Below are 26723 nucleotides of genomic sequence, written 5' to 3' on the forward strand. Positions count from 1 at the left end.
GTTGAATTTAAATTAGTTATAAGCTTCATAAACTTGAATAAAGTTTAGAAGTTATTAATAGTCAAGTCAACTTTATTGTCAATGCTGCCATATGTACAGGACATACAGAGAATTGAAATGGTGCAAACAACAATATACATGTAATATAAAGTATAAAAATACATACAAGTAAAAAAGATATAGAGAAAATAGCAAATCTGAAAGATATAAACAAGTAAAAAAGATATAGAGAAAATAGCAAATCTGAAAGATATAAACAATATAAATATAGCAAACTGTGACACGGTGCTTTAAACAGGACTAGTCAAGTCAACTTTATTGTCAGTGCTGCCATATGTACAAGACATACAGAGTATTGAAATTTCGTTTTCCTCTTATCTCGGTGCAAACAGCATAAACATAAAATATAAAATATAAGTAAAAGATGTAAAAAAAAAAAAAATACAAATCTAAAAATATATACAAGCTAAAAGACATAGTAAAAATACGTACTGAAACGTGGAATTACACATTTCCTGCAGTGAATAAACGATTTACACGAATACTAACTTCTGTTATATTGTCCTAATATTTTTCCATTGAGCCACGTAGAGAAATAACACTTTTATTTTGAAGGCGGCACACCGGACGTCGCGCGCTCCGCCGGGCAGCCGTTAGCTCAGATTTTCCTCGGCCGCTTCACTTCACTCGCTCTCTCCTCACAGACTGTCCGAGCCCAGCGACCGACCGACAGGCATAACGGTGAGAGTTGTTCAAATACTTCATAAACTACTTTTATAAGTCATTTTCACACGGTTTAGCACACATACCTGAGCCGCTGTTCGCTTTTGTTTGCAAGTTGTTGTGTGTTTTTTTTTTTTAACGGTTGAGGAAGTGTGAGCAACTTCAACCGCCGGGAACGTGAGTGATATGAAAGCAGTAAATTAATTCAGCTAAAGACACAAAGCTGCGAGTTTTTACAGAGGTTTATGTTTGTAACTTTCACACGGTTAATTTAAGGCTAAGTCACGATAAAGTGGAGTTAAGAAGTCAGTCATTTAAGAGTCTATTTCCGGGTGTTGGGTCTGATCTGAGCTGCCAGTGTCGGCCGCCGTTAGGTGACGAAACCCGCTGAGTTTAATAGACACACACACGTTGATTGTTCGGGTCTACAAGTGGACTAAAAGTTTATTAAAGTGTGTGAGCTGGTGTGGTTTTAAATGCGTGTGTGAGCTGGCTGTCATCTGTGTGTGAGCAACATTTTTCGGCCACTTCCTGGAACAGTTTTAATTTGAATTGGCCTGGAGGGCTCACACCTTAAATCAGCCTCCATCTTAGCTGTGTGTGTGTTTTTTGTTCACACGGTCAAGTGCACACACACACACACACACCCACACACCAGCTGAAATCAGAAGTGACCTCTTCTCTGTGTGTGTGTGTGATAGTTAGTTTGTATTTGAAGAGCTGAGATCATCCCAAACCACCAATCCTTCCCTCTTTTCCTTCCTGTGTGTGTGATTTATTTTTTTATGTCCTGGAGGACTTGTTTTTTTTTCCTTTTTCTTTTTTGGACTTGGCTAACTTTCAAATGACACATTTCTGTCAAGGCCTCCTCATTTGAAATGAGCAGCCCTGCTGATGCAAGCAAGCAAGCAAGCAAGGCCGGATGTAACTAATTTTGTTAGTTTCTATCTCTCTGCATCGAGCAGGAGGAAGAATGAATTACTAAAGGAGCAGCGTGAAGCGTTTTTGATGTGGTTATTCATTGACTTTTGCAGCTTTATCTGCTTCAAACAAAAAGGTTTGCACCTTCACTAATCTTCATATTTTCTACTGCTTGTATCCACTCGTGTCAGTGGCCTCCTTAGCTCATGCTCACAGGGGAATATCTGATCAAACTGAAGCTTATTTTAAACTACTTAATGCACTGTTAGGTAGTTTAATCTTATATTTTCTAATAATCTGCAGACTGAGCGGTATAAATAGACTGAAAAATCACCAAACTCTTTCACAGTAAATGTTAGGAGTCTGATTAGTGTTCCAAATTAACACAAAACTAAAATCATTTTAGTCAAACATGACTTATTGCTACAAATTCGTGCTTTTAATATGACACATTTTCTCCAGTGAATAAACAACCTATGTAGTTATTACCAATGCGACACTTTATTTCCATTTATATCCTCATTTTGTCTGCGAGAGTCCGCCCCGTCTACTTGCGTAACCACCACGACGACTCGTGTCATCGGCCTCTTCTGTTCGAGCTCGGGCTCACAGGGGAATAAGTTGCATTGTGTGGCTTTCCTCAGCCTCGACAGCGGCCTTCAGAAGCACATCCTCTCAGAAATAATGGCCGTGAGTGCTCGGAAATCTTGGTAGTATTTTTGAGGACCGTACTTTTAATTTTTCCCCCCTTTTTGGTTGGATTTGCATGTTCATAGTTTGTTTGAAGGGAAGCATTGTGCAGGCGTAATGTGAAGAGTGCATCCACTCCACCTCCAGGCTTGTTGCCCAGGGAGGCAAAACCGAATCTGGCTCTGGCCGAGGAACTCCTCTCGAGCAGGGGGGAGTAAGCCCTGACCTTTCAGCTGGCACCTTGGCTATCCCATTCACTCGCAGCTTCCTGCTGCTGCGTGCAGGGATTTCTCGCTGGCTATTTTTACAGCTTCCTATTTGTTCTGGTTTCTTCCTGGGATGGAGTCACATTTTGTTTCTTTTTCACAGTCCCCTCTCTCTGTTGCTCAATTTCTCTGCGATCAGATACGTTTTATCTTCTTCTATAACCATGATGGACATCCTGCAGACGTTATCTTGGGTTATTTAATTAGCACAAGCACAAGTTTTCTAGCTTGTTTTAAGTATTATTCTCTCCCCCTTCTCTACTTCTCTTCATCTATATTGCATCAGCTCTGATCAAGAGCTCTTGGTGTAACACTTCCTCAAACCTTCGGTATGTGCAGCACTGCTTACATCCTCAATTTGGCAGCACGGCATTATGATTTTATCTACTGAAATCTAGCCAGTGTCCTTTTTGCATTTCTATCATCACAGCAAAAAGAAGCATTAAGCCGCATTGCCCTCACAGGTAGAACGTTAAGAAAGATGAGCTGTGCTTCAGCTTTGCAGCGTGTGGTTTGAGCTCTCCAAAGGATATGAATCATCTGAGTCACCAAGCTCGCGCCTGAAAGAGGAAGTTTGCAGTAATTTCTCAACAGACAAAATAGGCCTGGCATGCTACTCCACCGCTGTATCATCATGTACAAAGGATGCACAGATGTATTCAGTGCAGTCATTGACTGGATTGTTCAAATATATTTTAAAAATCTGATGTGCTCAATATCATTCAATCAATTTCATCCAAACGAAATGTACCACAAAGGCTTCACACAATTAAAAACAGACACTCATGCCTTTTAAACAAAAACACAACCAGAGGCAGGTCAACAAAAGAAAAGACAAACAATAACAGAAAATAAAAGACAAAAAATAATATTTGCATTCTTTTCCAGTCAGTCCGTCACCTAAATCAACACCAACATGATGGTGGGAGGAAAAACTAGGTCTAAAATTGACCTCTGCGTGATCAGGAAATACACCCAGCCCAAACACGCCTACATGACTGTAAGAAAATGTGAAATCAGGATTGCAACAGACGTTACAAATTCTACTAAACAAATAAACGTAAGCGCGAGTATTCAAACAACCGTTCATCGTCAGTGAACCAAAACACATTTTTAGATCGCCTTAATTTAAAAATGTAATTAGGACAAAATGGCATGCGTTGCTACCTTGCCACATCGATGGAGCATGTACAAATTTCAACAGCCCCAGTTGCATTAACTGTTGCAGGATCACTCATTCACACGAACCCGAGGAAGGTCAAAATGTTTATTTGTAGTCTTTGAGCTACACTTGAAAAGATTTTAATACAGCAGCCTGACGAGGACACATTGAAGTGTAGAGAAGTCGTGCTGATAAAAAGCAAAGGTCTGCGAGCGTCGCACGAGAGAGACCAACAGAGATCAGAGCGGCCGTAGATCTGCGGGTGACATCAATGAGGCCATGAGCTAAATGTCACCTCACAAAGGTTGCCAGCTTTCACTTCTGGAGAAGCAACAATCACGTCCTGTTTGTGTCCCTGAGGTAAAAGTGTCAGAATAATAATCATGAGCTGCAAGACTTCCACTTCTCTACAAACCTCCTGTCAGATCTTAAGATTTCCTGACGTCTTGCTGCCATACAGCTGGGAAAACTTGACTAAATCATTTCACCCTGGCAGAGGGATACTTTGAGTAAAGGCGGATGGTGCTGTGTTGCACAAGCTGGGCTACGTGTTGCTCTCACTGTGCCAGAGTGTTGTTCCTCCTCCAGTATTCTTCCTCCCTGATCAGCGGCATCAGTAACATCACATCAACCAGTCATACATGAAGCTTTGCAATCTTCAGCTTTACTTAAATTCTGGTCAGGAAATGAAATCTGACCCTATTTTTGATTGATTCTCTTTATATTTAATGTGTAACGATGAGTTCGACGACGGTATTTAAGACCAAATGACTGAATAACTAATAGCTGATTGTCTCAAAAGACAATTAAAGGCAGCTAATTAGTTAAAGAAAGTCCGAGCAATGTTTTATTGATATTCAGTGTTTGATTTCACTCAGCTGGACGAGTCTGAGAGTCAGATCATTGCACTGGTCAAGTGTAATGCAGCCTAAAAGATCAGGAAAACACACACACACACACACACACACTTCATAAAGCCTGTATCATCCCACAGGGATTCCCCGGGCCAATTATCTTCAGCGATGTTTCCATGACACGCTCCTGTCAAGAGAATCCTCTTGACGTGTCACCGGTGACACTTTCCTGTCCCTGAATGCCTCATTAGCCGTAATCCCACTTTCCCTAATCTTAACCGATCAGCGCTGTTGCTAAGGAACACGCCTTAATCTGAAGCCACAGCCGCCGCGAAGCCCCGAGAGTGTTTTGTAAAACCGCGGCCGCTTAGCCTCAGTCAGGCAGACGGATTATCCCGATGGAGTAGAGAGCTTCCACGAAAGGTGGAGGTTAGAGCACAGAGGTGGCGAGGAGGTTCAGGTCCAGTGTTTGTTTGCGATGATCTCATGGCCTGTGTGTCGTCTCCCAGCAGGCAGAACAATGACGGGGCCTTTTCCTGTCAGATCAGTATGTGGCCAGTTTGCCACAGTCTGCATTGTTTGAGCAGGGTTAGCCAGAAAGAATGCGCATCATGACGAATGTTGTTCAAACTTAATCCATTTTACTCGGCGCATGAGCCCCCTTTTTTTTAAATGTTTTTTTTATTTGCTGAATCAACAATTTCATACGTGGTTAAGATGGCATCTGTGTGTGCAGACATTGTGTAACAGACTAATAAACAATTAGAGACTGAGGCAGCTCAGTGTGAAGAGGGCGTTCAGCGTCCATCACACACTCCTCAACAGGACTTGGATATCAAGTAACAAAACACACGGACGAGTTTTTTTTAGATATTTTACTTGACAAATATGTTTTTCTAAAGCAATAGATACTTTGTTGTCCTTAGAAGTTGCCACAGTCTGTACAAAGCCTCACAGATACATCAAACACCACAACACAACTACAAAAATAAACAATTCAGCACATCCTTCCACTGGTAAAAAACTCGAAAATCATGGTCAGATAAAAAAAAATGAAAATAAATAAGCGTGAGAGAGTGCATTAGTGTGAGGGGGGAAAAAAGATTACACCACTTGAAGGATGTCAGATTGTGTTGAAGCTCACATCGCTCTGCGTGCAAAGTGACTTAAAGTTGGGCTGCGGCTAATGATTATTTATGATTCATCTGCTGATTTATCATTTGAGCTATAAAGTGTCAAAGACGTCATCCTTTGCCTTGTTTCGTCCGACCAACAGTCCAAAACATTTTCACTTTACGGTCACAAACATCTTCCAAAGATCTTAAAGGGGCCGCCTGGTTTTAATTTTCTTTAAAACAGCCCAACATTAATGAGATTTCTATAAACAGGTAGCCTTCTCTTTTTGTTCATGTCGTTAAATTTGCATTTCAAAATATTCATGTTTTATTTTAAAATAACCAAACTAGTTGGAAATTGATTTGCTGTGGGTTTATTCAAATCAGTCAGTCGATGAATAAGTAAACAAGATGATGAATCTCAAAGACTTTCCGTGCCAAATTTTAGTTCTTGACAGATTTTCAGCACACGCATCGATCCGTAACTAATTATTGAAGTGGAATATTCAGCCCTTCACTGAATCAGCATTACACGCCTGCAACACGTGGATCTCACGGTGCACGGTCTAAAAATGACACAGAGATCGATCTCAGCAGCTTAACCAGCGGCTCAGTCGGAGGTTCAGGTGTGCCATGCTAGTTTCTGCAGCTGACGTAGCTCTGCGCGCCAAGCTTGAAGCTTGGAGACGAGCACCGCCCACAGATTCATTCATTTCCTAATTTGGAGACTCGAGCAGACATCATTTGAGGAAATTTGCAGCTCCGGCATTATGCACCGTTTCACACATGCAAACATATTTAGATGTTTAGATCAGCCCTCTTAACTCTAACTAAGTGTTTGGCCTCCACAGGCCTAAAAACTAGTACATACTTGCTCCCATGCGTCTTCAGAGACTTTATAAGCGTGCACCAACATACTGCATGTCTAATGGGAGGCAGCACTTCCTCCTGTGTGTCAGTTTGGTACGCTGCAGGAGACGAGCTCGTGCAACAAGAACCGAGAAAAGGAAGTGAGAGAAACGACCTGTCGGTTGATACTTGAAGAACGATATGACGCTCTTGTTTTGCTCTCAACAACAAGGAGCCTCTCGCTCATTCACCTCGACCAGAAACACTCACACACAGCTGACCGGCCATCGGCAGACGAGGAATTTGTGCTTTTATGGACGCACAGAGGGCCCCGTCTGTGTTCTGAGTTCCTGCTTGGCTAATACCCAACTATACATGGCAGACACAGAGAGAAGGGTTAGCTGGAGAACCAGTTTTGTTCTGTGGTGTGGAGTTTCTGTTTGCAGTAGTGATTTATTGTGGTTCCTCAGCCTGTAAATGTTATGTTTGGGTAGTATCACCTGTGCTCAGCCTGCCTGAGCGAATAAACCCGAGCAAGATTTAGACTAACCTTTGTGTAAACGGAGAAGCTTCAGTGTCATCGTTTTTAAGATTTAATCACTTCGTCGTGTGATTCAACATAACTCGAGGGCATAACTTTTTTTTTTCTTCCCCAAGAGCGATAAATCCTCTTCTGCACTGTGACGGTGTGAGTTCAGGCCTGGTTCAGTGCACTCAAATACAGGAAGTTCAGTTTGTTCAACATGCAAATGTTAAAAGAATTCAGGGCGAGAAGCTCGAGGGCGTAATTTAGTCGTTTGGCTCAGAGGAATGTCGCCTCAGCGGCTTAAAGAAAAAAGCCAAATAGAATAATGAATAACTTGAACGTGGCTCTGCTGTCGTTCGACTAGTAAGCAGTATCGCTTCTCCTAACAACACATGAATGGCCGCATCATGAAACTGCTGGACCGATGGGTGCACCATCTCCGAGGACGGACCGCACAGAGCCGTCTCATGAGAGCACCGCCTTCGCCTTTTGTTGCAGGTGTTGATCAGCAGTGTCCAGCACATGTGCGCCAGATGTTAATAGATTTGCATGAGTGCATTTTACGAGCGCGAACAGTCGAGAGTCCTCACAAACACCTCAAGTTCTCAAAAGCAAGTGTGATCTCATCGTTGCTGTTGTTGTGCTGTTTCCGGCTCAAAATCACTCGTAATCACTGGTGACTGCTGTGTCACCACCACATTAGCACTGCTGCCGCTTGTTGTAGAGAAGCGAGGAAGAAGCTCAGATAGTCATCAGGTTTTTTAGACCACCGGCCTCTGCTGTATGTCAGAGAAACACGTGGTTGTACAGATGAAAACACAATAAAACACAGCTGTCTCCTGCCAACAGTAATGATAGAGTTAGCCATTACGATCCACGCCAAGCTTGTCGTAATCCGTTTATTTGACAGAGGAATCTTTTGTTGCCAAGTTTATCACTTCGTCACACTTTCTGGACAAAGTTGTTGCTGTCAAGTGTTTTAAAATGATTTCTATCTCTGCGGTATCGAGTTAATCTCTAGAAATCACTGAATAAATGGCGAACAAACAGGAGGAGCCGTGTGATTTATGTTTCTACGTGAACTGCTGCTTTACATAGCAGGAGCTCCTCCAGGTCAAAGTTCAGAGGTTTCCCTCATCCAGGAGCTGGATGTCTAATAACCACGCATGTGCTGGTCAGATTTCATTAAAGCAAAGAGGAGAGCTGGCCTCCCGCTTATTACTTCATCATCTTCACATCCGCTAACCCGTCCCCTCTCCTCTCTGCTGTCGCTTTTTTCAGCAAACAATGGCAACGGAGCAGGAGCCTACACCAGAGCAGCTGGCGGCGATCGCAGCGGCCAACGAGGAGAGCGAAGCCCAGGTCAACTACAAACCTCCCGCCCAGAAGAGCTTACAGGAGATCCAGGAGCTGGACAAAGACGACGAGAGTCTGCGCAAGTACAAGGAGGCGCTGCTCGGCAGTGCTGCCGCGGTTGTCGCAGGTTAGCCCTATGACTAGTCCTCGTAGGAGTCTTTTTAAAGTTGTAAAGTGTGTGTGTGTATCCATAACATTCACTCCAACAGCTGGTAAACGTGCTGCTCTGTGTGTTTGCACCACCAATAATGCGGGAAGTCAACCCGCAGTTATCTGTTGTGAAAACAGTTCAGAGTCGTACTCTACGTCGTTTCTGTTTCTATTATCCTAGAATTTCATCCAGGCAAAGTCCTTAGACAGACATTAAAGACAATATGTGACGCCCTTTGATAGTATGTCTAGTGTCAAGTAGAAATGAAATGACTTATAACTAATAACTTAAGTAAACTCCAGTGTTGACAAGTTTCTGATGTTGTAACTAAAAGTTAAATTAAGAAAACAAAGAAAAGCCTGAGAGTACGGTGATCGTCTGTCCAAACAGTGAGGGAGTTGGTGCTTCCTCACAGTGGTAACACCTTCAGCAGAGTAACGCTACTTTAAAAAGTTCAGAAGAAATAACGATCACTCTAGCGGGTTCGTTTGAAGACGTTAGACGAGGTCCAAGTATGAAAATTAGGGCTGATCATTAAAAAAAACTTTAAAATGTTTAAAATCTGGAGGTTCTTACTTTAACTTTCTCTCCGCCTCATATCTAGTGGTTGACCTGTTTCTCTTACTGAAATGTTGGTTTATTTACTGAATATAAACAGCCCACATGAAATCCTCTCGGAGCTGGGAAAGAGGTCTGGTCACTGCCTGGAGTTCATCAGAGCCGTGTTATAAATAACCATGTTAGTCCCTCGAGGTCTGTGGACGGTACTGAAGGTTCAGAAGCAGCAGCAGCAGAAGAAGAAGTCATCCACCCTGCACCGCCCTGTTTTAATGTTAGATTCTAACTCTCTCAGGTGAACGATGTTCCGGTCATAAACTTTTCTTTCTGTCTTAGATCCCACCGTCCCCAACGTCCAGGTGACGCGAATGACTCTGCTATGTGAGGCGGCGCCCGCCAACCTGGTCCTGGACCTGACGGGTGAGTGGATCATTCATCAGATGAACATTTACGCAGCTGTGTGTCCTCGCAGCAGACACACGGAGAAGAATCGGCTCATCGTAACCATTATGAACTGTAATTACTCCCATCCTCGTGTGCAAACGTAGACCAAACGACCTGCTGGGTCATTAGTTTGTTAATTAATAATGACATGCCTCATGTGTAAGTGGGTTAATGAGCCATTTCCTGAGTTCTCTCCCTTGGTGGTCTGACTGAGCTGCAGCAGAGAGGGAGAGTCGGGCTAACTGTGCCACCTGGTGGACAGTGTCACCACCACACGCTGCGTTATAAACCTTGACTTTTGTTTTCCAGGAGACCTGGAGGGCTTCAAGAAGAACCCGTTTGTGATGAAGGAGGGCGTCGAATACAAAATAAAGATCAACTTCAAGGTGAGAGAGTCTGCTCTTCATCAGCGCGTTACTGCAGTGAAACTGTGGAGCAGGAAATGATGCTCGTTGTCTTCTGCAGGTCAACAGGGACATCGTGTCAGGCCTGAAGTACACTCAGCAGACATTCAGGAAATCAATTAAGGGTAAGACGATGATTTTAAATTTGACTTAAATTAATAATTTGACATTTTGGGATCTTATTTGCTGCTTTTCTACGAGTCAGATGAGAAGATTGACACCACTCATGTCTGTGAGAGTCTAATCCTCAGAAATTCCTCTGATGCCTTTTGAGTTTTAAAAAGCCTCAAATGAACCTGTTGAAGCTGCACGTCATACTGAGTTTGTTTGAGTTATTATCGGTGAGTTTCTCTTAGACTTTCAGAGGCGATCTACATACATAAGCTGACCTGTTTTTGTTTGTTTTTTTAGATTATTTGAGGCTTTTCAAGCTTTATTTGACAGAGATAACTGAAGAGTGACAGGAAAGGAATTGAGATCAGAGAGGGGGTGACGACACGCTCTGAAGCTGATAAGTTTTTAATCTGAATTTGTCATCAGTAATGAGGCGTTCATGAGGCAGCATTTCTAATAATAATTTTGCATGCATTTTGTTGTGAGTTTTAAAGAGGTGTGTTTTTTATCAGAGATTTGAATGTTGGAACGTCAGCACAGTTGTGAATGTGTTTGGGGGGGAGAAGGCTCTGTCACTCCAGGTTCAGTGTTTGGACCTCGGGTGGAGGTTTGCATCGGATTAACGGAGGTTATGGTGATGGAGCAGGTCAGTGGTAGGTAGGAGGGGGGCCTGGTTATGGAGGGCTTTGTGTCTGAGGAGGAAGATTTTGAACTGGGTGAGCTGTGGGACCGGAAGAACAGAACAGAAATGTTAGTGCAGCGATAAGTACTACTCGTAGATAGATTTAGCATGTCCAGTTGTCGGTAGTTTTCAGAGGAGGTCCTCTCTGAGGAGCTGCAGGAGGGTTTTAAAGGTAGAGGGCGCCCCTGATCTGGTAGCAACTGGTAGGTTCCACCAACGGGGAACAACAGACGAGAAAAGACCAGGCACACTGCCACTATCTGAAAGAGTGTGACCGAGCCGTGCAGCAGATCTTCAACAACCATCTCACCACTCCTTTCTTCTCCTTCTCTAACGTACAGTCGACAAGTCGGACTACATGGTTGGCAGCTACGGGCCCAGAGATACTGAATACGAGTTCGTCACCAGCTTGGAGGAGTCGCCCAAAGGGATGATGGCCCGCGGCAACTACGTCGTCAAGTCCAAGTTCACAGACGACGACAAACACGATCACCTCTCCTGGGAGTGGAGCCTCGTGATCAAGAAAGACTGGAAAGACTGATTCCTCCTCCTCGCCCTCCTCCCATCAGCGTCTTCCTCTGCTTCTTCTTCTTCTTCCCCTGCCGTCATTCTTCTTCTTTCTGTCTGGATTAAGCGTTGATTCAAGCTTTTGCTCTCTCCGTCCATTGACACCCACTCTTACAGTTTTCCTTTTCTTACCCTGAATAAACGTCATTCCTCCCATCGCTTCATCGGTTCGCACCCGGCCTTCCGTTTAAGTATTAAATCTTATAAAATGGAGAAAGCAAACGATGTGCACAATCCAGATTTTTGCAGTTTGTTTATAAAAGAAAAATAAGTTTAAAAAAAAAGACAAATTTAACTATGTAATTCTTTCTGCCTTTTCTGCTTTCTTTTCATCCCCCTTTTTTCTTTATTTCTCTTTTGTACGACCACCGTGATCTGCCTTTTTGAAAGCGTTGTACAGGAAGCAGTAGTGCTGTATGTTCGTGGCCACTTGACGGTCAATTGCTGGACGACTCTCGGGGCGAAGCAGCAGCAGCAGTCCTCCTAAAGCCTTTTTTCGAGCAGATCATTTGTACCTCTTTTGAAAATGATTCGTCAGCCTAAGACTTCTGCCGAGAGAACGGGGCAAACAAAATTACCTCTAACCAGTTGCGACCCCTTAAACTTTAGGCGTGGCTGCTCCTCTCCTCTGATCAGGGTCTTTTAGCAGCCATGCGGCCTTAACAAGAAAGAAAGAGAGACAACCCAGTTGAGCCATTTGCCTTCAGATTATCATGTGAGCTCGTTTTAACAATACATGGGGCATCAGGACTACTACAGGACTTTTTAACACCTTTATTTCAGGTTTGTAAAAACCGTTTGTTGATATCGATCATATTATCTCTATTTACACACCTTGTTTTTCACTGCAGTACGTAGAATAGAAGTGAAATCAGATCATGATACAACTGTAAATACAAGTCGAGGTCGCGCTGACGGATTTCCCCGAGGCCGCGTTGTTGTCCGAGGAGTTCTCTAAGTTTGAGCCGCTCACCTCGTGAGTTTTAAAAAAAATCACCAATGCTGACTGTGCCTCGGTCTCTTACAACCACATGCTGCTCCCACTGACTCGACATCAGTGAGGTGAAACCAGTACAGAGACATCAGTCCAACCCCCCCCTCATAAAAACACATTGTTGGGTAAACACATCCTGCCATAGAAAAGTGTTTGTTCTGTTATTATACACTCCATAAGTATGTGAATGAAGTCAGCTTCGTTCAGCTGTCACGGGCTGATGTTTCTCTCTCTGTGAGGCTGGGTTTGACTCAATGTGTGCTACTTGTATTACCTACAGTTTACTGATCTCCTGTGTTCACATTAAAGTGTTCAGACTGGGCCTGCACGTGTCCTGTTTTTATTTTTGTTTACGGTTGCAAAAAGGAGCACTTCCAGAAACTTTCCATGGGAAGCTGGGGAATTTTGGAAATATTAGATTTATGTGAATTAAGTGGAAATTTAGCAAATGTGGGTCAGCAAGCATCATAAGATAAGTCTCATAAGTGGTCAATGTGTCTACTGTATGAATACATTTTCATTAAGCTTTTAATACCACATATCAAATATATTTACCCCATAAAATCAAAACTTTCTTCACTTTGTCGTCCACGTGGCTTCAACAGTGCTGTCCTCCAAAGTGTCCTCCAGGTTCTAGAGATCATCTGTGCTACGTGCATGTGATTGAGGAATAGCATGAAATCTGGTTGTTTTAGTCAAAATTATTCTAAAATAGTCCCCAACTATATTTAATTTATTCACATAAATTCCCATTTAAAGTTTCTATTTCTGTCCGACCTGCCTCGCTGAGCGCTTCACAAAAACAGAACACGGTCGATACGTTTCTTATTTTAATGAACAGAAAACTTTTTCTACTACAGGAATAACTTTGACATGATAGCACAGTGCAGAAATCGATTATCCCTGAAACAGAGATCGTTCCCCTGCAGCTCGTTAACGCATGCACCGCAGAGGCGTCTCCACCTCTCCAGGTGTGGACGTCGTAATAAACAAGAACGGATATCAAACACGGAACGCACGGTACACTTTGGCAGCTGTCTTGCACACAAACAGTCGAATAATCACTCGAGCTGGTCAAAAGCTTGAGTGTTTTTTAGTCTCTACCTGCTTTTAAAGATCAATTTAGCACTTAGTGTTTATTAGATACATGCTGCAAATGCTGTAATTTGACTTAATTATTAGTTCCCATAAATAAATAGTTAAATCATCTCTGTGTCAGTACGTCAGACATCACACGGCGTCCTGACACCTTCCACACTGATTACGCTCACTCAGAAAAAGGCATTTCATTCGTAACATTTGGCAGCTTCAAATTAATCAGTGTAGCTTCCTTCCTTCCTTCCTTGAATGCTTCATTTATCACCTGACCTCATGGCTACAGGCGTGATGACGCCTTCGAAACAGTGAGGTAAATAAATCTCTGTGTCCAGAGCTCATTTATGGCTCTTCCTGCTCTTGGTGGAGTTCATGTCGCTCTTGGTTTTCTGCAAGCGGGAGAAGATCTCTTTGAACAGCGCCTTGTACTCTGGCGTGTTCTGGCTGAGCCTCTTGTCCACTTGCTCCACCTGCCTGCTGATCCCCTCCAGAGCTTCAGGTGTGGAGGGAGTTTGAGGGGGCGTAGGAGGCGTGGCGACGGCCCCTGATGTTGAAGGCCCCGCTGTGATCATGCTGTACTCCTTCATGGAGGGGTCTCTGGAGACAGGGCGCGAGGTCTGCACCCCGGCGTGGCACAAGCTCTCCTCGTGACGCCGACACTTCCCCAGCAGCTCCTCGTACTTCTCCAGCAGGGCGTGGTACTGCTCGTCCACCTCCCGCAGGATTGACATGCCACGTTTGCGCACGCCGTTGGCGTGGAGGGCGTAGCTGCCCTGACGCCTGCCTGAGGCGTCTCGAGCCGAGATGGCATTCAGAGCTGTGTCACTGCAGCTTTTTCTAACTGGGCCTCCCTGCTGCCCCGTGCCCCCGGCCTCTCCGTCACCTCCCTCCTCCAGCCCCGTGACCTCCTCTGGGGTGTCTGTCTCGGGGCCATTACTGAGCAGCGTCTCTAGGCCGTCTTCCATGTCCCCGATCAGACACATCCTGGACTTCCTCAGCTGCTGCATCTCCTGGAGCTCAGCCTCGAGCTCCTGAACCCGGAGCTGGCAGCCCTCTGCTCCTAACAGACGCTGTTCGAGGCGTTCAAACTCCTGCAGCACGGAGGTGCACTCCCGCTCAGCGCTCTCTCTCATGGACCGCTCGGAGGCCATGGCTGCACGCAGGGAGGACACGATGTCTCTCAGGCGCTCGTTCTCCTCCTCAGCTGGCTTTCTCTCAGCGAGGTCCACGCTGCCCGGGTTGGCCAACAGGAAACCGTCCTCATACCTGATGAAAACAAATGCCAATGTGTTCATCGGCACGATAACATGCAACATCATGATAACATCAAATCAGGCACCGCTAAAGAAAATGTTTTCATCTAATGTCCTCAACAACTGTGATTTACAGAGTTTCCTGATGGACAGTGAAGTAAACTGATGCCATCTGTAGCTGCTGTTAGCTCAGTTTGTTAGCCGGGCTGCCCGGACTGTGAGTTCAGAGCACCAGGGGGAGTGTCTACCTAGGATTAAATCAGGTAAGGCAACCAAGGCAAGGTGATCAGAGAAGGGTAGTTGGTCAGTCATCGATCATGACTGCCAAGTTTCTCGCTACCCCATAACTACTGTGTGTGCCTCGAAAGCGTCTTTGCACAGGAAAATAAACTAACAGTGACCTGGGTGCAGTGCAGAGCTCCTTGAGGCAGGGGAACGAGTGGACCGTCTTGCGGCGTTCCTTCTTCTCTCTGCGGACCCTCAGCTCCTCCAGAGTCCTCAGCTCCTCCACCCGAGACGTCAGACTGTCCACCTGACCCTGCAACGTCTCCATGGTTCCCATTAACCTGTGCACACACACACACACACACACACAAATGTTTGTTCAGGGCTTGTTACGTCATCGTTAAGGTGACTTAACTCTCTCGTTTCTCAGCATACCATTCTCAAAGCCACAGTGAGCCGCTGTTACGAAACAAAGCAGATTTAAAAGAACAGAGGCAGCCATTGAAAACGACTTTCAGACTTCAGACCACTAATATGATTTGTAAAGAACTTCGATCCCTGCTCATGAACATGGTTTGCTCAGGTAGACACACTGATGTAATGTACTCATTGTAGTCTCACCTGTCTATTTTCTGCTGTGAGGCTTTGCTCTCCAGCACCAGCTTCTCGTTGGTGATCTCCAGCTCTCGGGCCGTCACATCCAGCTGTTCATACACCTTTGCGTGCTGCTCGTTCATTTCCCTCAACATTTCCAATTGCTTGGACAGATACTGCGAGAAAGGCAAATTTATTTATTTGCATATACATCTTCAACATTTCATCCACTGCAGGGAACCATCTGCAGCTACGAGAAGATACAGCTATGTGCTGCAACATGTGTGAAAACTAGGGAGCAGAAACGTTTATATATTTAAAACAGCTAGTATTTTAAAACAAATGCATAAATGGTTGGCTGGAGTTACATAAAGATTTTAAGAAAATAGTTGAAATAGTTTTACAGTACAACCAACCAAAAGAAAACACTATGATGTAGATGTGTTCGTGAATTAATCTTAGAAACACATCCACATTTTTCCTTTCCTAAAGTGTTTTTCTGTTTGATGCGTTGAGTCATGTACCGGTTCTTCTGCGTACACTCATCCTCAGCCAGACTTCTGACTAATAAGGACTCGAGGTTGCACAGTACAACCTCTTTTACAATAATGAGCTTGAGACTACAACAGAAGCATCGAGTTTACGCGTATCGAACACGGCAGACTCGGCACAGTTACAACAGATGTAACAAGCGTACCTCTATCTCCTGCACTTGCTCCTCATTATTGATGTACATCTGCTGTAAGGCGTCCTCCAGCTCCTTGTTGCGTTCCAGGAGAGTCTTGCCGAGCTCGGCTGCCAAGTGCAGATCTGAGGGGAGACGAGAAAGAAGAGCAGACGTAAAGAGAGAGTTTCGAGGTCGGATTAGAGCTTTCAAACACAATCATAATGAACGTCACTGTAATGTATCGGTGCAAACCTGTAGCCATGTGCACAGCAGGGGCATGAGAGTTGTTGTTATTTTACAACACAGCTTCAAACATACATTATTCATCTCCTCTGCAGGCTGGATTAAGTAGGAGGAGGAGGAGGAGAATCCCGCTGGCTCTGCATACTTCAGAGACCATAACAACTCCTCACTGGAGGAGTGAAAAGACAGGGAAGACACAGAGGAGCCATTGACGTCCATTTACTGGACTTGAATGCAGTGTTTTGTCACCACAGTGTGATGACAGGGACATCATCGTGGGTGTAAAACATGAGAGATTGCTTTACAGCTGATCCATCCGAGCAGTTCTAGGTTAATCATTAAAAACCCAGAAACGATAACGCGGCACCGTGATAACGAGCTGTGTGAAAGTGTGCGAGGAGAGAGTCACAGCGAGCCTGCTCCGCTTCACTGTCACGTGCCGAGTATTAGTTATGTAATTTCACGATGGTGTGCACGGATGAGAGGCTGTCACATCTGTTTAAAACACCGTCTGTCCGTGTAGTAGCAGTCTGCATGTTTCCCTGCACATGTGATGCTCTTTGATGTATAAATCTCACGTTCAATCGCAGCAGAAAAACGTGACATCATCTGCCCAAAGGTGCATCATATGTTTGTCAGATCATGATGAAGACAGGGGTCACCAAATCTTATTTCTGGGGCAGAATCGGGCCGGACTATGGATGACGTTTGCGAGCAATTTCGCCTCCAATCTGACCCCAAAGCCTGGAATCTCTGATCCCGACTAAAGGATGTCTGGTCTGGGTCTCTCTAATCAGATCAGCGAGGGGATTTAAGCTCTGCGCTGAATAATGCTGAGATGAGAAGAAAAAAAATCCACCTGCCTCTCTCTCCTCTCTTCACTGTGTAACAATGTGATGATGGGACACAAAGCTGCTTTAGCTTTCTGGGTCAGCAGGTGATAGTCGCAGAGGGTGGAGGAGGTGATGCTGAGGACACAGAAGGACACACAGCCTCCTCTGTCGACGTTAAAGTGCATCCATTTAAGTCATTACTGAGGAAGTCGATCAGTCAGGAGGCGGAGGAGCAAACACAAACACTCCCAAACAACCGGACATGGAGGCTGTGAACGTTCCTGAATACTGTCTGTGCCACTTACAGAGTGAGCACAGAGTGTTGTTGTAGACGTGAGGCTGCAAAGACTGAGGATGAAACGTCGACTCAGGCGGACAGCTCGACTATTCTGGGAAACAGCGCTGACAAGATCACAATAATTGGCAGAGTGAAAGAGCAGAGATGAAAGGCAGAGATGTCCAGAGGCAGAGACAGAGACACACACACACAGAGACATATATAGACAGATAAAGACATAGATACAGATAAGGAGAGACAGAGACAGACACACAGAGAGACAGACACACACAGAGAGACATATATAGACAGATAAAGACAGACAGATACTGATAGGGACAGATAGAGACAGATACGGATAGAGACATAGAGACAGATAATGCCAAACAGATACAGATAGGGACAGAGACAGACATAGACAAATATATGGATACAGATAGAGAGACATACAGAGACAGACAGACAGACAGACAGACAGAGACAGATAGAGATAAACACACACACAGACATATATAGACAGATAAAGACAGACAGATAGAGACAGAGACATACAGATACAGAGAGACAGGGACATGGGTTTAGTGTCCACAGTGTCCACACTCTGACATGATGACATGAGATGTTCAGGGTGTGTTTACAGCCTCCTCTCTTCCTCCATCCACCCCTGCTGCATGAATCCTTTCATCCCGGAGAACAGTGCCTGTGATGGGGCATTGTTACACCGTGTGATCCCCTCCTCCACCTCCACCTCCTCCACCACCTCCTCCTCCTCCTCCTCCAATCCGTCAAACAAAAACCTGACACAGGAGAAATGAATGATGTCTCACCTTGCTCCAGGTCCCGCTGGTCGTACCATGGCTCCTCTTCCTCCGTGACAAACTCCTCCATCCTGCCCGCACGAAGCATCGATGAACTTCTCCTCCTTCTCCTCCTTCTCCTCCTTCTCCTCCTTCTCCACCCGGCGATGTGATCTGCTAATTCACCGACTGAATCGCCCGGAAGTGACAACAAACAGCAGCGGCGCAGCCTCCCCGGTGCGTAACCTTTGAGACGAATCACGTCAAATCCCGGCGCTGCACCTGCTCCATGAAGCATCACCTGCGGACTGAAACACCTCAGACCTGCAGACCTGCAGTCCAACAGCTGGTGGAGGTAACACAGAGGGTGTCATGTTGGTCTCATCAGTGTTTGATGTGCAGCAGCAGCAGACAGTCCTCTGCTGCGTTCAAGTGCAGTCGGAAATGCCCACAAGATGTGTGTGTGTGTGTGTGTGGCTCTTAAAGTCTTTCCTGCTGCAGCACTGCCTTGCATTTAATGCTATATCAACTGTTTGCAAAGCAAAGAGAGCCCCATCCTCTCAGACTACATCCAGGAAAGCGCTGGGAACTTATAGAGCAATCCCAGAAGATGTTCATCACACCCCGACCAAAAAAAAACAAGTTTAACACTCAAACTTGTTTATTCACATAGTATCTTTCATGCAACATGCAGCCCAAACTGTTCCACAAAAACAAAAACAGAAACAGACAATGAATTGAATCTAGACAGAATACATAAATAAAATCTGGCCATACTATTGTAAAATGTTCTAATAAATAAAGCCAGTAAGAAGAAAATAAAATAAAAGGTTAAGAACAAGGACCAAACATAAAAACTACAAAAATAAAACTAATAAAAATGTGACAGATAAAATAAACCTATAACACAGTAGCCATGCTGTTGTAAAAATTAGGAGTATACTGGGGTGCAGATGTTTTAACTCTTATAGGGAGTGTGTGTGTTTTTCTGTTCTTTAGATAATTAAAACATCCTGACATCCTGTCATAACACATCCTGAGAAGATTGTATAAGAACCAACTGTTAGAGCTCTTCAGGGAGCCTTTTCTCTGTAACCCTCTTGTGTGTTGCACTGTTAAACGCTCCTTCTTGTACAAGAATAATAAATTCAACTTAAACTCTGATACTTTGAATCCAGTCCCTCTATTCAAGGGTTCTTCCTTAAAAATTCTCGTAACACAAACATTGAGCTACCCCCTGAGCTAAAATATTAAACATTTGTATTGAAGTGATGGAGAAAGTAACATTTATCCTTCGACTACAGAATATAAGGAGGTTAAACACTGGGTGAAATGTTATTAGACTCATGTAGACTCCATCCAGACCTCTTGTGATCAACAACATGTACGTGCTCCTCTTATTTTATTTCTAATATTTCATCTCACTGACTGGGATGTAAAACTCCAGACCTCATCGGTTCTGTGTTCACAAACAGTTTTCTATGACAGGACACCACCTGGCTCTAAATGTGCTTTAAACAGCAGAAATATGCAACACAAAAGTTAAAGGTGTGTCCAATTTAACACCCTCATCACATCAGTTGATATCGTGCTCAAAGAAGCCTCCCATTCCTGTTTTTGAGTTTATGTATTCTCAGAAATCAACCTTCCAGATGTTAATTTTCTATAAATTCTACCTATTATTTGTGCTTTAAGACACGAGAACAGTAAAACAAACATTAGCTGGCCTTCAAAACACAACACAATGTTCAGTCTTCTGCTGCCATGGTGTTCTCACTTCATGTAATCATATTTTTGTTTCACTGTCTGAATCTAGGAGAGTGAACGCTGTAAGTTACAAGGAGCACCTGAAGGCAGCACCACTGGAGATGACATCACCGTTTATTTGACAGCCCCTGGCACGGACCATCTCCATCTCCTCCCCTTCCCTCCTCCTCCTCCTCCTCCTCCTCTAACTTAAATATAAGTGGTCATGAATTAAAGGTCTCACACTGTGGCTGGTCTGTTCCTCTTCAGCACTTATTGTAAAATGTATGAGCGAGAGTGGATGGACTCTCTTTGTCCAACAGCACTGCTTCAAGTACTCTCATGGACAAACTGTGGCCTCTCACAGGCCTGACAGGCACAACTAAGAACTTATCCCTCAATGGAAACCATGTTGCTAAAAAACAAAAACAAAGAATAAACCTCCATTCTGCAAAAAAAGACGAAGACAAAGGTTTTAATTAAAGAAAACACATACGACAGTTTTTAGTCACGCATTATCTTTCATGTACTTTGTTCTGCAGTCAGGCAGCCGAAGACAAAAATATGTAGCAGCAGGAGAAACATCACGACAGGAAGCCGTCTGCTTTATGTCAAGTTTCTAAACGTTGTTCCAGTGTTTTCCATTTATTTATCCTTTTTACTACTAATTATGTTTCTTCATCACTGTCAAACATCAGCACAGACTTGTGTGGTCCCAGAGGATGAACCATGATGAAATAACTAATGATTCACATCAGCGCCGGCTGTACTAAGATGGTAAACATCAGCCTCGTGTTTCTAGCCGCGCTGTCGGTCTGGCTCTACGTTGGTTTGTTGGTTGGGTCCACGGCTTTAGTCCAGACTAAAGTTTCTTAACAGCTACTCGATAGATTGACATGATACTTGGCACAGACGTGTGGTCCCCAGAGGATGAACCTGGACGACTTTGGAGACCAAATAAGTGCCAAACTAAACACAATGCATCAGCCTCGGCTGTACTTTCGTTCATTGCTAAATAGCAACTGCATGGAAACAAACTTGAAGGTTTAAAGGACCAGTGTGTACGATTTAGTGGCATCTAGCGGTGTGTGGTTGCAGATTGCGACCCCCTCTACTCGGCCTCCTGTTCCAGGCATGATATGTGCGGCGAAAGTGAAAACGCCTTGTTTAGAGTCAGTGCTTATTGTGTCCGTTCTGGGCTACCACAGAAACGTGCCGGACTCATGGCGGAGGAACATAACAAGTCTTATTTATAGGTGACTGGCACAAATTAAAATATAGTTATGAATATTATATTCCATTTCTGCACTCGTACACACTCGACCTTTAAGTGCAGTAAACACAAACTCTCCATACTGTCATGAAATGAATGAATAACTTAAAATCACATGTTCGGTCGTCAGGGACGTAAAGTAAACACAATTTACAGTAAATCAGCTGGAACACGAACACACGTCATGTATTAGTATGCAGTTTTGTCTCTGCTTCCTTTATGTTATTGCTTTATTACTGACATAAGCTACTGTAGCAGCGAGGAGCCTGGAGAAAAGCAGAACTCTAGCAGCAAATCAACATTAACGTGGTCGGCAGGCGTCTGTGGCGAAGCTGAGATCACTGAAAAGGGAACGTTAGGCACGGACAGAGAGGAAGAGGGCTTGGCCCTAAAAATGGCGTAATTTCCCTTCCCATCACTCCTTGTTCTCTGTGGTTTACAGCGTGCGGTCTTTTAAGGCATCCAGTCCTCCTCGCTCTCACAGCGCTTCACGTGCGAACAGCTTCTTGATGAGAGCTTGGCTTCGGCTTTAACTGCAGACACAGAGACGGGCATTAGAGGAGAGTCGTCACATGCAGCAAAGCACATTAGATGATTATCCCCTGCTTACCTTGGCCTTACTGCGACTCCGCCCTCTGCAAGGAGTGAGACAAGTAGCGGGCGAAGGACTTAAACAGCTCCTACAAGCAAAGACAGCGACAGATGAGAGTTTATCTGAAACTTCTAAATTTCGCGCTGCGTTCACGCCGTTCTCACCTTGTTGGCGAACTTCCCTGAAGTGTAAAACGGGTCCAGGTAGCGGACCACGATGTCAGCTGCCTCCTTCAGCGTCACGGGCTTGGGCGGCTCATTAAGGGGAGCAGGGCTCTCTCCTGCACGTTTGGGTTGAAGGTATCTTCTGCCGTCGGCGGGGCGGCTGCGCTTCGCGGGAGGAGATGACCTCTGTTTTCTTTCACATCATCAGACATCTGGAAACACAGACATGCACGATCAGTCACTGAATGGGAATAAATCGTGAAGATTGGACAGGAAGCAGATGCTTACCTCAGATATTAGAGGTGGTTTAGCTTCTTCTGCTGGTTTGTTTGGTCTGTGTGAGAGAAAATAAACAAGAGTTAAAGAGAAGGCGACTTTTCTATCATCTTAAAAGCAGCATCGAGGGCGTCTTACTCTGTCGTGGACCTTTAGGTGTCTCCTGAAGCCGCTCTAGCTCCAGCGCTTCCTCTTCTACCTCCAGTGCTTCCTCTTTACCTCATCGAGTATAAATTATTACGTCTGTTTTGCTTTTTTCTTCAATCTCTGACTCACAAAGAACAATTCTGGTGAGTGTTCCTGTGATTTACTGTCTTCTGTGGGTCAGCTGTGGTAATAAGAGAAACGTAGCATCAAGTTTCCTCCTCGTCCACCTCCATCTCCTCCTCTGGCTTTCTCCATCGTTGTTTTCTTCACAAAGTACTGGGAAATGTGTGCGGGAGCTCTTCCGCTTCCGCTAACTTCTGCTGCTTCTTGCTCAAGGCGGCCCGTCTTCGTCGGGCTGTTCAGGGAGGCGGCGACGGCGTTCGCTCTGGCTCTGATGCATGAGTTTACGGCCGAAGATGCATCTGTGTTTGGACTCGCTGCCGCTCTCCGTCCCTTTGCTGTCCAACATGGACGGCTTCAGCAGCCCTTAGCGGCACAAAGGGGTTGGATGATCCCCTCTGACCTGCTCCGACCCTCTTACGCTTCATCTGGAAGAAAATGGAAAGAAAGAAGACATGTTATATGTGAACGCTCTGCAGACACAACAAACCTCATGTGTGAGTGTGATCTTACTGAGTAGATCTCTGATGCAGACGTGAACCCCTGAAGTTTCGTCAGAACAGGAGGAAGAGGCGGTCGCTTCCTCCTTGGCTTCTGCTTCGTGGTCACAATTCCTCGAGCTGGAGCAGGTGCTGTTTTTCATCTCGGACACCTTTAAACAACACGAGTTCAGGGGTGGATCATCTACCAGCGAGGCTGCGACAGGCCGGACAGACGGCTGTTACCTTCTTTAAGACGGCAGCTTTGTACAAGTTGGACGACTGCTGCTCTTGAAGACCTCGTGCTCCAGATCCACGGCTAAAGACAGGGTGTCGCAGCTGAGAGGTGGAGAAGACATGAAGGACATGTAGGACGACTTTTCTGCAGGAAAATTAACTGTGAATGTTTAAATGTTGTGTGTGTGTGTGTGTGTGTGTGGTGTGTGTGTGTGTGTGTGTGTGTGTGTGAGAGAGAGATTACTTGAATGGATCTTCTTCTGCCCCCTGGTGGCCATGTAATGCCTCCTGCAGGAGGCTCAGGCAGTGCTCTCTGGCCTGAAATAAAATACATTTATCAGCGATAAACCAATAAAACTAAAGATGGATCAATGCCACATGTCTTAATAACAATAGATGAAGCATAATTTATTTTAATCCAGTATAAAGGCATTAATTTGAGAGGAAAAAAGGTTCAATAAGTGATATTCTTACAATTTTGGACCCTGTAATCACATAAAGTTTGAGCCGGATGCATTTTAAAGACATATTTTGACATATTTGTATATTTATCTGTTTGTTTAGCGAGGATTCAGACAGTGAGGCTGCAGATTCAGCTCATAACGCTCACTTTTTACTGTATAAAATTTGTATGATGAGCCTGAGAGAGTGTTTTAATCTCCCACAGTCTTGTTCTTTTGGTTCTTCTTTGGTGTTTACATCTACAGTCGCCATTCACCTCTCATCACACATTAGTCCTGAATTCCTTCGGACGTGTTAATGAGCGCAGCGCGTATGAGAATGTGTCCGAGGGCTGTGTTTGTACCTTCACGGTGAGCCTGGGGATCTCTGACTGCTGGCCTCTCCTGAGCGGACAGTCAGCATCTACACACAGCAGGACACACACGACCGGTTACGTGACAGCAACAACGGACGTCCAGTCCTAATAATCTATTTTAATTATGTCGCTTGATTTTACCTGGAGGAGCAAAGTCTTCCCCGGACCTTCACACATGCTGCAGAACACAAGCACAGACAAGTTAATCCACGAAAACAAAAGTAACTCTTACAAGAAGAAGAGAGAGTCATAATGCAACCACATTACCCTTACAACCGCCAATAAACCTTTTTGATATAGTATTTTGTACAGCGAAGGCATGAGGAGGGGTTGGAAGACACTGACCAATGGACCACAACACGACTCGAGCTCAGCAGTTTTCTTCTCTCTACTTCGTTTTCTTGTCAATTTATTCCGTCCACTACAAAATGCTACCGCAAAGATTACGTAAAAAGTTCACATCATTTCCTCATTTACATTAATTAATTTAGCTTTATAGACAAACGAACTTAAACAAAGGAAAACGTATATGTTTGCAGTGTTTTCCTCTTCGAAGAGCTCGGTCTTCAGAGTGGTTTGAAGGTAAGAGGGGACGACAAAAGTTTTGTCCTGAGCGTACGGATGGCAATAGCCCAGGCATCGTCATTGGAGGAGGTGAACACACCCTGTATGAGACATTCAAGGAGGTGGATGCAGAATTGTAGTTTAATGGGGGCGGCTACAGGTAGCTACAGGGTAAGCAGGGGAGCTCTTTGGGCTGAGTTATCCGCTTGGATCACTGAGGCTGGAAGGCCGTCCCGGAGCGAGTTACAGTAAGCGTGTCGCGAGTCGACATCAAAGAGAGCACAGCATGTTAATTCCTGTCCACCTCTCCACCTGTCTGTTTGTTCTGTATCCTCCAAACACTGTTTCTAGATTTTGCTAAAATATTCATATTTCATCACTCTCTGGTCGCTCTCCCTCCTTTACAATCATGGCATTCGCCTTTGATTGTAAACTGGACGGGCTCACTCGGATAGAGCGAGTTTTACTTCAATGCTGCGCCAGTTCCACCGAACGGATTGGGAGCGATTTTGTTTTTTTTTTTTTTGTTGTTTTTAATTTTTTGTTTTGTTTTTTTTTTTTTTTACCACGATCCCACTAACAGGGGCCTCAAACAGCCCACATACCTTCCGCTGGCCAACAGCTGGCGAACAGATGTAAAAAAGACACAACACAAACCCGGACTGGAGTTGTTTTTCTAGTCGTAAAAAGAGTTGTGTGTGCGTCGATTCACCGTTTCGCATTTTCATCTGGTTCTTGAAGAGGTCGGAAACTCCTCTTTCCTATGGCGCCGTCATCGTCACTCCCGCCCGCCGCCCGCAGTTCACGACCCTGCGAGGTGGTAAGGTCGAGTCAATCTACAAGGTCATGTAAACCCAACATTTCAGACAGCGTCACTAAATCACCATACCTTTCAAAGCCATAGCCCTTCCTCCCTCCTTCGTAAAGGCCTGCTGGAAACGCAACGGTCCGCTGGGTTTGCTCTAGCATCGGTCCTGGTGCGGAGTGCAGACGCCCTTTCCAGCTGGCGCGCGTACAGCGTGGGGTTACGACAGTAGTCGCAGCTCCGGCGCAGGTTGGCGTCTTGTCGCGAAGACTTGGAATGGTGCATGGCGACAACTGGTGGGGAAGATGGAGAAAACAAGACCTGTCAGGACAGGACAGTGAGTCAGCTACTGCAAATAATAAGACATAAACAAAACAGACGCAAGACAGCGAGTTAAGTTTTGGAAATGTAGACATTGAGCAGCGAACGGGAACTTAAAATATAAAACTTTATATCCATTGCTGCCACAACCTGAAGAGCAAGCTGACCAATGCAAACTGAGCAGATATAACAGAAATCCTAAAGCCAGACCTGTCCCTGCCTCGGTGGTGTAAAGGTAAACCGCAGATCATATGCCACGTTGGGTCTTGTTTCAAACTTTCTAACGCTCGGGTACTGATTTTGGCTTTTGAATGCTTACAAAGTATCTTCAAGATAGAATATTCTTTCAATTCTGAATACCAGAATCATCATGTATTTATGTAGAGTATGTCCCATTTAAAGGCTAAGAGTTTCTTAAGATCAACACAAGATGGAATAAGAGCCACAACGATTCATGAAGACCTGAGCACCATCGTTTATACAACACTACAACCTGTTAACTGAAGAAAGGATAAATGATGGTTTCAACCTAACCACTCATCTTCCACTCTCACCTCACCCCCACCTTTATTTTGGGATTAAAAGTCATGCACAGTTGTCTGTTTCCTGTGTGTGATTTGCATATGACATTTTTGTAACAAAAAAAAAGACTTGTAAAACCTAAAAACACAGAAAGAGCCTGATACTTTCCGAGCTCACAGCGAGCATCATCTCCAGCATACACAGATAATCTAGAAGCATCCAATGATCCGTCAGCTATATGTTAACCGTCACACCGACGATATCGATGTTTTGTTATGAAAGGTCCATACGGCTCGCTGG

General features: G+C 44.6%; 2 protein-coding genes and 1 long non-coding RNA gene across 3 annotated transcripts; 1 reads left to right on the top strand and 2 right to left on the bottom strand.

The window, feature by feature from the left end:
• The first annotated feature begins 599 nt into the window (after positions 1 to 599).
• On the top strand, positions 600 to 12698 carry arhgdia (Rho GDP dissociation inhibitor (GDI) alpha). Its single transcript, XM_010744062.3, has 6 exons — positions 600 to 741; positions 8388 to 8589; positions 9508 to 9591; positions 9925 to 10001; positions 10081 to 10144; positions 11157 to 12698. The coding sequence occupies exons 2-6, from the start codon at positions 8394 to 8396 to the stop codon at positions 11354 to 11356; spliced, it is 621 nt and encodes a 206-aa protein (XP_010742364.1). The 5' UTR covers positions 600 to 741; positions 8388 to 8393; the 3' UTR covers positions 11357 to 12698.
• Positions 11884 to 18711, bottom strand: cdr2l (cerebellar degeneration-related protein 2-like). The gene is made up of 5 exons (XM_019257573.2): positions 18391 to 18711; positions 16241 to 16353; positions 15571 to 15719; positions 15126 to 15290; positions 11884 to 14737 (listed from the first exon to the last, which is right to left on the bottom strand). Exons 1-5 carry the CDS (start codon positions 18656 to 18658, stop codon positions 13810 to 13812), a joined length of 1623 nt encoding a protein of 540 aa, XP_019113118.2. The 5' UTR covers positions 18659 to 18711; the 3' UTR covers positions 11884 to 13809.
• A 4722-nt stretch (positions 18712 to 23433) lies between these two features.
• Positions 23434 to 24230, bottom strand: LOC113747110 (uncharacterized). Its single transcript, XR_003463353.1, has 3 exons — positions 24200 to 24230; positions 23639 to 23712; positions 23434 to 23496 (listed from the first exon to the last, which is right to left on the bottom strand). It is a non-coding gene; the product is annotated as an uncharacterized LOC113747110 (long non-coding RNA).
• Positions 24231 to 26723: the final 2493 nt, after the last annotated feature.

The sequence above is a fragment of the Larimichthys crocea genome, chromosome XII (genome assembly GCF_000972845.2).
Source record: "Larimichthys crocea isolate SSNF chromosome XII, L_crocea_2.0, whole genome shotgun sequence".
Classification (NCBI taxonomy): domain Eukaryota; kingdom Metazoa; phylum Chordata; class Actinopteri; family Sciaenidae; genus Larimichthys; species Larimichthys crocea.